The 13,890-nt window shown below is 42.3% G+C and overlaps 1 protein-coding gene across 2 annotated transcripts in view; it reads right to left on the reverse strand.

Moving 5' to 3' along the window:
• Window positions 1-13,890, reverse strand: part of flnba (filamin B a) — a 110,285-nt gene that overhangs the window by 37,195 nt on the left and 59,200 nt on the right. For both annotated transcript variants that reach the window (XM_088636584.1, XM_088636583.1), the window contains exons 10-21: window positions 12,748-12,874; window positions 10,377-10,513; window positions 9,331-9,524; window positions 8,834-8,947; window positions 8,197-8,340; window positions 6,013-6,136; window positions 5,153-5,313; window positions 4,585-4,675; window positions 4,151-4,320; window positions 3,909-4,026; window positions 2,525-2,787; window positions 1,267-1,864 (exon numbers count right to left, since the gene is read on the reverse strand). In XM_088636584.1, the coding sequence (XP_088492710.1) occupies window positions 1,267-1,864; window positions 2,525-2,787; window positions 3,909-4,026; window positions 4,151-4,320; window positions 4,585-4,675; window positions 5,153-5,313; window positions 6,013-6,136; window positions 8,197-8,340; window positions 8,834-8,947; window positions 9,331-9,524; window positions 10,377-10,513; window positions 12,748-12,874 (2,241 nt within the window). The remainder of the gene's footprint in view (window positions 1-1,266; window positions 1,865-2,524; window positions 2,788-3,908; window positions 4,027-4,150; window positions 4,321-4,584; window positions 4,676-5,152; window positions 5,314-6,012; window positions 6,137-8,196; window positions 8,341-8,833; window positions 8,948-9,330; window positions 9,525-10,376; window positions 10,514-12,747; window positions 12,875-13,890) is intronic.

Here is a 13,890-nt window from a genome sequence, read left to right on the forward strand (position 1 = left end):
TTAACAGCTCCACCTCAAACACTTCCCATTCTGCACCCACCCTTTGTAAATGCTACCACCCAAGGCACACTCCCTTTCGTACAGTGCTGAGCACAGTATTTATATCAGTAAGCCATTTCAAATGTGCTATTAATTGCCAGTAAGTATTTCTGAGGTCACTGCTTTTAAGTGAGAGCAGAAAAGGGAGATTTCTTAAGGAAGCTGATTTTAACATCTCTTGAATTTTAAGACCTTTCTCTGGATCGTCTGACGTTTTTAGAACGGAATATGTCTCTGAGAAAGACACCCAATTATTTTTCATTTCCACTGATATTAGAGAAACATCATTAACAACAGAGTCTGTTAGCACAGACTGAAACCACAATATTTAACAAATCATATAGACATACTCAGTCACTACAGTGACAGTGAAAAGCGAGCAGAAAAGCACTTTATTTTCCAATTAATAAGTGCATTTACCTCTGCTAGTACCTGCTAGGACTAGGATGATTGAAAATTGTTGTTAATTGCAAAATCAATGTGGCTATACAGTTCAATCAGACATTTAGCATTTATTGGGATATGTGATTGTTGCTATTTTTAACTCACAGAAAAACAAACAAATACTCTATAAACTATAAAGCTAAAGCTAAAAACTATATAAAACTTTAAATACAAAATGGGAAACTGAGACAGAAGATGCCACTTATGAAAAAGACTTATGTGTTTGTGTTGCCATATGTGCACACATAAAAAGGCAAATAATATTAGGATATACTGTATAGTTAAAATCGTAGAACGTTATTTAAGGGATGTTCTATTAAAACTGTATAATGAACTAGTTACAGCTCATTCAGGATACTGTGGAAATTCAGGTGACCATGTTATAAAGAAGCTACTGATGTCCAGAGAAGAGCAGCAAGATACATTCCAGCCTCAAAGGAGCGCTAAGAGGCGGAAGGATTTCTGAACAGAGAAGACAGCAAGGTTCCTTGATACAAGTCTTCTAAATCTTCAAAGGCATCCCAGCAGATTTCTTTTGAATAAACAGTGAAACAACACAAACTAGGGGACACCAGCGGAAACTACTTGGACTTGCAATTTAAAACTGAGAACAGGAGGCACTTCAGGTTTGTGGGAGTCTGAAACATGCTACCCTGGCCATGTTGAGATCCTTGGATCAATACGCGACTATCAAACAGGTTAGAAAGGCTGAATGGCCTCCTTTCATTTGTAACAGTTCTTGTGTTCTAAATAATACCAATGTACTCTCATAACGGTTCTTACCTTTGCCCTCAACTCCAGGTCCATACACCTTGACTTTGCTTGTATCCACAGCTGGGTCCACTCGTACCTTGGCAGGGAAGTTTGGCACAGTTTTGTCACCATACTTGAGCAGCAGGGTGTACATGCCAGCAGAGAGAGGGACATAGGTGACGTTGTAAGTGCCGTCGGCGTTGTCGTGGAGCTTGGTTTCCACCTTGGCGCCAGTGTCGGAGACGGCCTCCATGGAGAGCTTGCCAGGCCCGGCCCTGGCGCAGTCCACGGTGACGAGGCCCGGCTCACCCACCTTGCCCCGCTGGAGCCCCGGGCCAGACGCCACCACCTTGGAGGGGTCAAAGGGCAGCTGGATGTCCGCTTTGAAGGGGGAGCCGGGGATGTGGACTTCTTCAAACAGAATGTTGACCAGGTACTCCCCTGGCTCCGTGGGAAGGTAGGACACAGAGCAGGTGCCGTCCCCGTTATCCGAACACTCGATCTTGGCTTCGCAAGGCCCTTCCACTGTCAGGCCCAGGCCCCCCGTTCCGGCCCCCTTAGTGTCAATGGTGAACTCCGCAGGGTTCCCCACCAGCCCTCCTTCTAGACCTGGGCCATAGGCCTTCACCTGGGGAACAGCATTAACATAGCCAGCACTGTCAGTTAACTGTGAAAGAACCAGCTGTTCTGCCATAGATACAACTGGATGGATCAAAAGAATATGTAAGCAGCTTAACAGCTGCTTAACACCTAGTGCACACGATTTTTAAATAAACTTCATTTGTTCTCCAAAATAAAATCCTGAATATGTTGCTTCACACAATGCTGAAAGTATCTACTATACTTTCTCAGACTAAGGGAGACTTAGTGAGAGTGTTAAAGCCAATGAACAGAAAGATCAGCATCCTTCAAGTGTCTAATTTCCAGTCCTGTTTCTAATTGTCCACTGAACGCAGAACCATATGGTCGTCCTCAAGTCTGAGAAGACAGAGATGAGGGAAACTACAATAAGTATAGTATAAAGTATTAAATATACACTAAAAGCTAAAATTGGCATTCTTTAAAGTGAAGTAGATTTTGGGCAACACATTGTTTCCTTTATTTAGAAAGAAAAGATGCATTTTTTTTCTATCTAGTCACTGTGTTTACAGTTATGGTTTTCTAACTCAATCTACCGTATTTATGTTAAAAAAAAAAAACACTTGTCTTTCCCATTTGCACAGTAAAACTGACATTGTGTAACTTTTCAAGCATTTTGGTATTCCAGACAGCTGTCTGACAGAGGTACCTTGGTGGGGTCGGGAGGAAGTAAGGCCTCCACGGGGAAGGGGCTTCCTGGCACTGGGTTTCCATCATAGCTGACATCCACCGAGTAGAAGCCTTCTTCCTTGGGGATGTATCTGACCACACTGCTGTCCTTCCCTGGCAAGGCCTCCACAGTGCAGGGCACCACTTTGTTGGCTGGGCTGGCGATACTCACGTCCAGCTTGCCCTGCCCTCCGGCCCCCTTCATGTTCACCATGAACGCCTGGTCCTGGCCCACTTCAACCCCTACAGCACAAGCACATTTGGGTTGTTGTGTTGCTCTACAGCACAGGGGCACCGTGGTCACGTGGCCCTACAGCACAGGGGCACCGTGGTCACGTGGCCCTACAGCACAGGGGCACCGTGGTCACGTGGCCCTACAGCACAGGGGCACCGTGGTCACGTGGCCCTACAGCACAGGGGCACCGTGGTTCCCTGAAAAGGAACACCATGTGTGTTTTTACAGTCTTGCTTGAAAACCTCCTGAATGATAAGAGAACAGCTCTGGTGCTGAGAAGGAAATAACCACGTCTTTAATTACATGGGCTCGCTCAGCATGGCGCAACCACAGGATAACAGGATCGTTATAATTGAGGAGTCTGCTTCTCTTCTACAGACCACAAGAAATGCCTTGCTATGCAGATTTCGCGAAATTTATAGGGAAAAAATGCCATCTATACAAGCCTGTTGCGATTTTAAGGTTATGGCCAAATCTATCCAGAATGCCTTAGTTTAACAGTGAAAGGTTAACTAGTTTTACCAGTGTACAGAACCCTGACAGGGAGCTGGCACTCTTAGAGGGCTACTGAGCACTGTATCATAAAACAAAAGTTCTGCTAACCTTAAAATACCTATAAAATAGAACTGTCATCCAATTAGGATGTGTTAATTGTACATTGTGTCCTGCAAATAGTTAGACAATATGTTGCAGGAGAAATGAGGGGAAAAAACTTATATATAATATATATAAAGTATAAATACTGCAAACATTTACTTTTACATTGTTTAAACTTAGTCATATCAGTAATTCACAGTGAAACAGTACAAAACCAACTTAAGATCTCTGTGCAACAGTCCCCAGGTAGCAGTGTAGTGGGCACAACAAATTATCTGACATGCCAATCATGTAAAAGAAGCAGCTGTCATCTTCCAAGCTGGCTAGCAGACCAAACTATTTAAAAAAATGGACAGTTGTAGCAGTCGGTCACTGAATGGCGAGGCAAGGGGAGAGCAGAGTGTGGAAGGGAGAAAGCAGTGGATTAATTGCAGAAAAATTAGATCGGGGAGTAAAATGAGAAGGCAGAAGTGGTCGCCAATACCTACTTTAAACACAGGAAAGGTGAGGATGTGGACAAAATGACACTCACTGCTGTCAAGGCCATCAACTTTAATCTTGTTAAGGTCCAGAGGAGCTGCCACTCCCACATTGAAGGGGCTATTTGGGATGGGATCACCCCCATAGGTTACCGCAACGCCCAGATCTCCCTGAGGACAGAAGACAGCACACGAACTTTGTTTCTGTGAGACAGGACAAGAGGATCTCGCTTCTTTCTTCTCTCACACACGCTAAAGGACCCTAGCCGACAAGATCAGCAACCTGGGCTCCCACCTGCTGGACAGGGGTGTATCGGACGGTGTGGGAGTAGTCGTAATTGTCGATGATTTCGAAGTCGCGGACCGGCTCCCCTCTCTCGGGCCCGGTGAAGTGCACGTCCAGTGGTGCCTTTCCCGCCCCCTTGGTGAACACGGTGAAATGGGTGGGCTTCCCACTCTCCATTCCTGCAGGGGCACAGGAAAAGACCCTTCTCATTCTGCAAGAGCTGACGCCTTCCTCAGTCTGAGGGAGACGCAGACCTTGCTCGTCTTGCCAAGTTGAAAGCAGAATTATGTTGGCAGTTTTAAAAAAAAACGTCAGGATTTCTAAATCGGGGGGGTTTATTCTGCCATTGCATTTTCATTCACTCCGAATGGATCAGGGGAGGCTTCCCATAGGAGGTCCCTAGAAAAATTCTCCTTGCATCCGACTCAGCAAAAAGATCTCACCCGATCTTCCCAGTCCAGGACCTTCTGCCTTTACTTTGGAGGCATCATGCGAGGGCTCCACTTTGACTCTGAAGGGACTGGCTGGAATTTCCTGTGAGATAGACAATAAAGAGGATGGTAAACTAGCCATAAGAGAGACTGAATATGTCAAATCCTAGTTGCTGGAGCAGAAACACATGTTCAACTGCAATCAGGTCTGTTAGAGCACACTTTTATGAAAGGGAAAATGAGCATCTGCATTTGATCTGATTGAATTTCTTTGTTGCACATGATTGGATTGGCTCAGCTTGAGGCCCCATGTGATGCCTTGCTAACCTCTCCTCTCCTGCTAACACCCCTGAAGAGAAACTCTTCAACTGATCAGAAACTACTTCAGCACTGACTTTGAACTGATTTACAATTGATAGTGTGGATGGAAGAATCTGTGAGTGTGTGAATGAGCATAATTTTTCAATGCAAATCTCCATTTGGTAAGAGTTTCATACATATAGCGTATAATGTTCAGTGTCCAGTAATAAATGTTTTTTGCTCCATGTTAGTATACCCAGGGTTCCCTGATAACACCCACCTGCCCTGCAAAAAGCACTTTAATGGTGAAGCGTCCTGCCCCAGGGGGAGTGTACTTGACCGTGATGGTGTCATTCGCATTGGGGATGATGTCAAAGTCAATGTCTTCCTCCTTATCGCTGATAACATTGGCGTCACACTTGATACCGACACTGACATCACCTACAAACAGACATGCAACTGTGATGACTGGCTGTCTTCTGACTCAAGGATGATGGGAAGAAACAACGTAAACTGTGCCACAGTCTGTGCTATTTTTCCATCTTATATAACTATTAAGCCCACAATTCCAGATAGCAGAAAGGTATTTGGAAAAGAAACTGGAAGCTGGTTTTCAACAAGTGCTTGACTGACAAAGTCCCAGTATTAGAATTAGAATATATAAGTTGGATTGAGAAAATAAGTCAAAGAAACCTAACAGCCTTGGGGAATATGTAAAGTATATTTGGTATGCAATTAAGAAAATGTTACTTCCAGCCCTCAACACAAACATGACAATGTACAGAGATTCTCAGAGAAGCAAAGAGCAGAAATAGGAAGTGCTATGCAAAACCATGATGTACCACTTATTAATCTAATAGAGTAGCCCATTCTTAACTGTTCAAATTAAACACAGAATATGAGGTTATGATGATGAAATGTACTGTAACTATAAGGAGCTGTAACAAAAAACCCCAGAAAGGAGTATATACAGTATAATCATTTTCAAGGACTGATCAAGGTTTATGATTGAATTACACCATAAAGAGACATCCTTGGATTAAAATGTACCCACTCTACAGCATTATTAGTTTGGGGAAAAACTTTGTATTTCGTTAACTGTACGTTGAATAATTGCAGCAGTCCTGTGATCCTGTTTACCTTCTCCAGCCTCAGTGCAGTCCACAGTGAAGTGGGTGGGCTCATTGGCCTTCAGTCCTGTCCTCTCCACTCCAGGCCCAAACACCTTCACCTTGTGTGGGTGACTGCCCTTCCCCACATTCACCTGCAACAACACAACACCATTGGACAGCTGAGCCACTCAGACCTGCATCCACAACATCTCTCCATCACCCCCAGTTTTCACATTTTACCTGACATTTACCTCACAGGAAAAAAAAAATCAGTTTTTAAAGACAACTTTCACTTGACTCATTATCGCGTTTTGCTGGAATTTCAGGTTTTAATTAGGTTGATGGAGTTAATCACAGAATTGCAGATCAACCAAAGAAAGAATGGAACAAAGGATCTCTGCTAAAATGTAGCTACTGAGAGACAAAAAGAGATTTAACACAAAACAGTAGAAAAATGTCAGCATTAAAAAAGGATAAAACCCAATTTAGATCTACCTCAGAGCTTCTGCAAACTGTTCCGGAAAATAAAGGCAACAATTTTCAAATGGACAATAATAAATGTGAAACACATCTATTATTCCTGGAAAGTGCAGAATTTGAATTAATAAGGAGTGGGAATGCAAACTCTTCTGACCCAAAGCCAGCGAGAGGCATTCCAGAAACTTCAAACAGAAAAAAACGCACAAGAAATTTAAATCACAAATTAGTTCATTAATCCACAGTCAAAGTAAAAATATTCTGAAAAACAGAATTAACAGATAAGACTGGATACTATTATATATTCAATATGTACATAGAATAGTCATCTGCCTTCAAGGTATGAAGTCTAAAGGCACAAAGGCAAACCCCTACTTCTGTAAATGAGAATTGGAATTAAATGGTTGATCATTACCTCATAAATACACTGTCTATGCAAACACCAATTACGACACCAACAACAAGTTGCATCAGAAATCTATTCATAAAATTTATTTTTTAGTGAAATGTATTTTTCTTCAGTCATCAAATGAAAAATAAAACAACAATCATTTGTCGATGTGCCGTGCTGCTCTGAGGCAGCAGAGCGATTCGCAAGGTGAAAACATTCATGAGGTAGAGTCTTTGACTTTCGTTGTTGCTGGGAAAACCAAAGTTCATGTTCCGAATCCGCACAAAGAGGCAACCCTACTCTTAAAGAGTAGGAGATCAGGCTACCCTCTGCTGAACAACTCTGAAAGCAGGCTGCCATTAACAAACTGCCTTTCCAGTTCTCCATCCTTCAAGTGGGACACATACTCTAGTGGTCTGTCTCTGGTGTTTCCAACTGGGTCTTGACAAAGATACAGTCCACTAGTTAGGAGGTTAGTGTTCTCTTCAGGGAAGTGAAGAAAATCAGCTTCTTTGAAGACATGTGGACCTTGTAAACCTTTCCCGATAAACAAGTTGCCCGTTTTTAATCTCTCACAAGATAAATATGGAAAGAACACTCGCTTTACTGACAAAAAACACATACCAATTCGCTTCATCATTAGTTACACAGGTGCTTGTTTGAGATTAATAATTACTTTCTCATAGTCTTACATTATCTGTAACACAATGACCTCGGCATCTCCTCAAGTCTTTTAGGCAACATATCACTTCAAAGGCATGGTTAGAAATATTTTCTTTTTAAATTTCAACATAAAACATCTACAAGCTTCTCAAAGCACCTACAGGCAACTGCTTAAAACCCTAGTTTCAATCAGCAGAGTTTGCCTGCCTGTCAATGGCTAAAATACTTGATCACAGTCTCAGAAACCCCATACAGATTAATTAAAGTAATTCTAAATAGCTGTAAATAATTAGATATACTGTAATACCCAGATCACAGTACAGAATGAATATGCCTGCTACAGGGCAATCCTACCCAGCTCATAAATTTAAATGTCAACTGTTTGTGTATCGAAAACACATTCAAAAGTCAAACCAATGAGTTATCTTTTTACACTTACAATCAATTGCAACAGTGGTATTTTTAATTTAACAGAAAAGTAAACATTTCCAATTGAGGATAACATCCAATTGCAGATAATATATAATAAAAAAAATCTCCATCAACCTATGGATTGTGATACCCTGGGATAATGCCCTAAGCTGTAAGAATTCGACGCTCTTCTGTAAACGTCTTAACGAGAATGAGAGGATACAGCCTTGGCAGAGCGCCCCCTTGTGACACTTCCTTGTGTGGCCTTACCCTAAAGGGACTGTTGGGCACATTGACCCCTCCCCAAGCCACAGCTATGGTGTGCTTAATAGGCGAGGTGGGTGTGTATGAGCAGTTGTAGGTGCCGTCTCCTTTGTCCTTCACCTTGACATTGATGGGAGTTCCTTCAGCATTCTGTAAGAAAAAGAGGTCGACACTGGGCGTGAGGACACAGCACTAGAACATTACTACTTCTAGATAAACACACACAGTCCTCCCCAGCAAATAGCCCCACCAGTAAAATCAAACTTTCTCAGTGGCAGGAGATACAGTACATGTCTGGCTTGAGAAGAATGAGATGGGCCAATCCCCACCTCTTAATAACACTGAGCACTAGTGGACCCAGCTAAAAGATCAGTCCTCAACACATCCTCAAATGACAACAATCCTACTAGAAGACAGGAGGAAATAAATTATGTTCCAGCTATTCCTGATGCTCAAGGTATTCATTGGAGGTCCATAATATCATTGGCCAGTGAGGGTGTAACTAAACCAATTATTTATATGAAGGATTACTCTAAAACCTCTGCATTGTGGGAAAATGTCTCATTGATTATTTTCATTAAAGCATGAACATGAAACAATTCTATTGTCGGTACTTTTCCTACTATTTCAATAGGAGTTATACCTGTGCATAGATGTTCATGGGAGCTTTCCCAGCATCTTTAGCATCTACAGTAAACTCAGTTGGTTTGTTGATGATGCAGCCAGTCTTTTCCAAGCCAGGACCATATGCTTTCACCTGAAACACAAACCAGTAGACTTACTTAGACCTCCACCAGTGACTCCTTATCAGGGCAAGCTTGCATGACAAAAGGTTAATTGTGCTACTACAAGGATTTAAGATACCAATTCCTGATAAAGTTTCTCATCTCGTCATATTTAACAAAGGTGACAGAATTTCAAGACGTTACAATGAGAAACGTTTTTGCTTTCAAAACATGACAACGATGTGCTCCCTTCACATTGTGACAGAACTGCAGCACCAAGGCACAGAAGTAAGACATTGTGGACCACAAGCAGGGTCCATAGACTGTGACTTTGTAAGTAGAATAAACCATGCTACATTCCAGATGAAACTTTGTCGCTACAGTCACTACAGTCTAGGGAGGGAAAAGCACTTGCCTTCTCTGGGCTTGAGAGGCCGGTGTCTGGTACGATCTGGGCCATGAAGGGACTGTCTTCAATATCTTCGTCGTCGCACATGACGTGGACGGCGTACTCCCCGGGCTCGGTGGGCCAGTACCTGACGTTGCAGGAACCGTCGTTCTGGTCGTCGCACTCGATTTTGGCCTGTGAGGGCCCCTCGATGGCAAACCCTGCAGGGGAGACAGACGCAGCTCAGAGGTGTGGCCTCTTCCTGTCTCTCCACGAGCTCACACACACCCGGGGGAGGACAGAAGTGTTCACCACTGTCAGCAGCCTGCTCCAAAACCAGAGCCCAATATTTCTGTAGCCACACAGTCCCCCTGACGGCAGGATAAAAACATAGCCTTCATGACACCCAAAGAAGGCCCAACAGGCCGAAATGTTATGTTTCTCTTCTTCTCTATTCAGCATGGAATAAACCTTTACTTGTTCTTTTGCAGCCTAGGCATGCTGACGCAGCTACCTACTTCAACTCCTTCAGCCTTCATTAGTATACATAATAGAAATGAAAATCAAGCGATCCAGAAGTTTGCAGTGTCATCCGTTGTCAGTTAATCTTTTATCACATACTTCTTGTTCTGCTTTTTTCACATTTACACAGCAGTTTAGAGGCAAACAATTTCACATGAAACAGAACTAGGAATAATTCTGTGCTCGGTTATTCCCGAACAGCACCTATTTGCAATCACGCAATTAGGTCTCTCAGTTATTTCTTTGCTCATTCCAGGTATGTTACTTGGTGACAAGACTATATCACTCATGGATCACGGAAGAGTCATGGTTTAAAAAAATATTTCATGTATTTTTGTAGTTGTTAAGCCATAGGGTGTGTCAATGAAGAAATGGTTTGCTAGTCGTCTATTATTGATCAATTTAGTTCTGATTTACGAGGCCTGTTGCAGGCTGCAAACTGGACGAAAACAGCACAGAGTTTAATCAGGTCCACACCTAAAATGCCTTAAACCTTTGAACTGCTTTAAAGATCTTTCCCGATCGAAATGAAGAGGCAGTTACGCACTCACCTAAAGTTCCAACCTCGGTTCCCACAGACTCTACCACAAAATCAGCAGACTTGCCGATGACACCTCCATGCAGGCCTGGACCCCACGCTCGGATTTTCTGTGGACCAGCTTCTGGGCCAACCTGGACCTCGAACGGGCTGTCAGGGAGAGGAGACCCCACATTCAGGCATCACGGTCTCGAATTTCGAATGCCGCTCTTGAAAAGCACGCAAGCCTTTCTTCTTCGAATACAGAGGAGTCACAGCCAGACTCAAGGAAAAAAAAAGACACCACCTCTCATTGTGATGCCTTTTAAGAGTTACACAAAGAAGGGGTTCAGAGTGAGCTGGACAGCATACACACAAATTCACCTGAACAAAAAAAAAGAGGATTAAAGGTGTGTTTTAGCATCTACAGAAAACCCATGCTATTTCTTAGGCATCCTGACAGGGTGCTGAATGGGTAGAATCTGAATATGCTCTGAGATTTTCTGCCTACATCTGCTAAATCAAATGCATTCGACACAGGTGTGCAGTCCTGTTCACTATGGCACAGAAACAGAAAAACAGGAATAAGTGCTCAGTATGTGGATGACACTAATGGCAGAAGCTCTCACATTCTCAACATTTCCGGCAAAACAAACTGACTTATCAGTCTGCAGGTATCAAAGAAACATAATATAGTTAATTAACAAGTATAAAAATGTCTCAATCTTCCTTTCAAAGAGTGCTAGGAAAGAACGTTTTAACTCATTAATAATAATACTGATGTTAGCATGGCAGATACTGTAGTTCTATATACAGTATATAATGAAATGCAATTTTAAATTACTGATGAAACATTAATGCTCACTACTTTCCTCAAAGACTGTGAGTGGCCTCCAGTTACAGAAAGCACACAGGAGATATCTGTGCAACACCAGAGCCAGGCTCAGTTATGCCCTAAATAACCCAGTTCTGCTTTAGCCAGACAAGGTCAACTTCACAGCTCTTGTAACAGACGCCTGAAAGATTTTCTAATGAAAACGTGGAAAAATGCCTCAATGCCCCATAAATGTCTAAAAAGGTTAATTTTATAACAGTAGCAATTTAAAAACCGTTTCTCTCCTGTTGGACTATAAAAAAATCAAATCTGCCAGTCGTAAAAAAAAGTCTTAATTTCCTCATGCTTAACAAAGCGGGGGGGGAAAGTCCACTATTTCTAACCCATTTGCTCATTAAATTAATCCTTCTGAAATGACCAGTCCACATCTACCAGCCTCCCAGTAGATGGCTGTTCTGGGTAATGTAACGAGACCTAAATAAGTTTCATGCGGTGCTCACACTCTAATGGCTGTCTGCTGAAGTCCCCTGTGGCACAGCTGGGAAAACCCCAGAGCCCCACCTGGATGAGGTCATTCACTGCTCTTTTCGGTCGTCAGTCTGCACACCTACAGGCACTTTCCAGGTTTTAGCATGCTTGAAAATGTTTCTTTCATGGCAGCCTGTATAGTCCTTAACAATGCATTCTGGACAATTCTGGCCTTTTAGAGCAGGCCTAACATAACATAACATAACTTTTTTTTCTATTTTTTTTAAACAATATCGATAACAGCAATTCGGTTTACAGCATACCCATCTTCAACAATCAGGTAGCCAATAAGACAGCGTCGTGTCCAGTGATACAAAGAAAAACCAGATTACAAAATAATGTAATATGGCATATAGGGACAGCATTGTATAGCCCTCCAATTCCAAAATACTACTGGGGGGGAAAAAAGTAAAAATTATATTAGAATTGGTGATTTTTGATATAAGACCAAATGGGTCTTATTTTTAAGAATCCTTGTTGTCTTAAGAGGTGCTACTTAGACCATCAAAACTGAAATTTCATTTTTTTCTGCTCAGCAAGTGGTACAGTTAAAGCTTATTAATAAAGCAGAAATAAGAACCTAAAACTAATTGTTACATCTCTGATTTCAAAACACACTTTTACGTACACAATTTTAAGATCCTACGTAAGGCAACAAAAACACGACTAGGCCCTTTTGCTTGTCATGCCATCAAGTGAATGATGGCCCCGAGAGCCGTGCCTTGTAGCTACAGCTGAAGGACATTTTTAATAATGTCATATAAACAGAACTTCCAAGGACTGGGAAGATGACAGAACGTGATACACTCTCACTTTCCAAATCAAACAATTTATAGCCGGGTGTCTGAAGTTATGGGGTGTCATTACGATATGTTACCACAGAAAATAAACAACAAGCACCACATTGCTGTTTATTTTGTCATGCTTGGACCCAAATGCCTCTTCTGGCTTCTAAACGTATTTAACTCTCAGAGGGGAAAAAAAAAAGTCAAGGACGATCAACAGTCTTGCGCATCTGAAGGAAACCTGTCGAGTCTCTCACCTCTTCGGAATGTGCTGGCCACCCCATGTGATGGTCACGGAGTACTTGCCCGGGGAGTGGGGGTAGTACTCAAAGAAGTGATTTCCATCCTGAATGTCCTTCTTCTTCACAGGCTCCTCTAGGCCTTCTATGCGGGGGGGAGGGGAACGTCATTGTAACACCAAGCCTGTCAAAACATCTCCTGCCAACAGCTCTGACAGGCACATTAATCACCCTGACAGACACCGTGCTGACTCTGGGTCCTGCCTGCTCCATCTGGGGCAAAAGAATCCAGACTGTGCCAACCTTACAGCCTTGACTAGCACCCCAGCCAGTCCAGAAACCTCTAGTATTACTAATCAGTGGTACAGACAGTATAGCTGGCTGCATGCACAAAGCAAGCCTGGAGGCCTGCAGAATAATGTAGGAGATAATTACTTTCCAGACAAATATTATGCAGAGGAAATGGTGCTAGCATGCTCTAGATCTCACTCGAAGAGAATTACCCTTTTTAGAAAGCCCAAATTAAATTAAATGAAATACACCATTAAGGAGAGCAGATCCTAATAAGGAAAACTGCGTTAGGCTTTCCATATACATTTTGATTAACTCCCACACAGGACAGATCCTTAGGGTAATTTGACAGAACTCGGAGCTAATATTTGTTTCATATCCTCTGTTGTATTAAAGCTGATTACTTTTAACACCATCAGCCTCTGGTATTTTTCAAAGGTGGAAACAAATGCAACTTGTGTTGCTTAATGTGCGTGCAGCATTTATCTAAAGCTTGTGGCTGTTAAAGGAAGAGCTACGCCTATATCAGTCCAGTGTAAAAAATAAAATTGTCTCCAGTCTAGCTTGTACTGTAGTTGTATTTCGCCAGAGGGAAACTGAGGTGCTCTTACTTATTACATTTCTTTTCAAAATTTAAACTCGTATTAGATACACAAAATAATGTAAAAATTAAGCAATTATCTTCTCATTTCCAATGATGATTGTTAAACCATCCCTTCAGGCACTTTTCTCTGTAGAGTGGCATGGTCTACTCTATCTTTAGACAGCAGAATGCAGTTCATCCAGTTCTCCCCATTCACAAGCATCTTGTTACAATCAAGGCAGCACCATTATTAAAACTGATCAGCAGTTGACTTTTCTTCATCTGCA

Source organism: Lepisosteus platostomus, chromosome 6, assembly GCF_059453375.1.
Source record: "Lepisosteus platostomus isolate fLepPlt1 chromosome 6, fLepPlt1.hap1, whole genome shotgun sequence".
Classification (NCBI taxonomy): domain Eukaryota; kingdom Metazoa; phylum Chordata; class Actinopteri; order Semionotiformes; family Lepisosteidae; genus Lepisosteus; species Lepisosteus platostomus.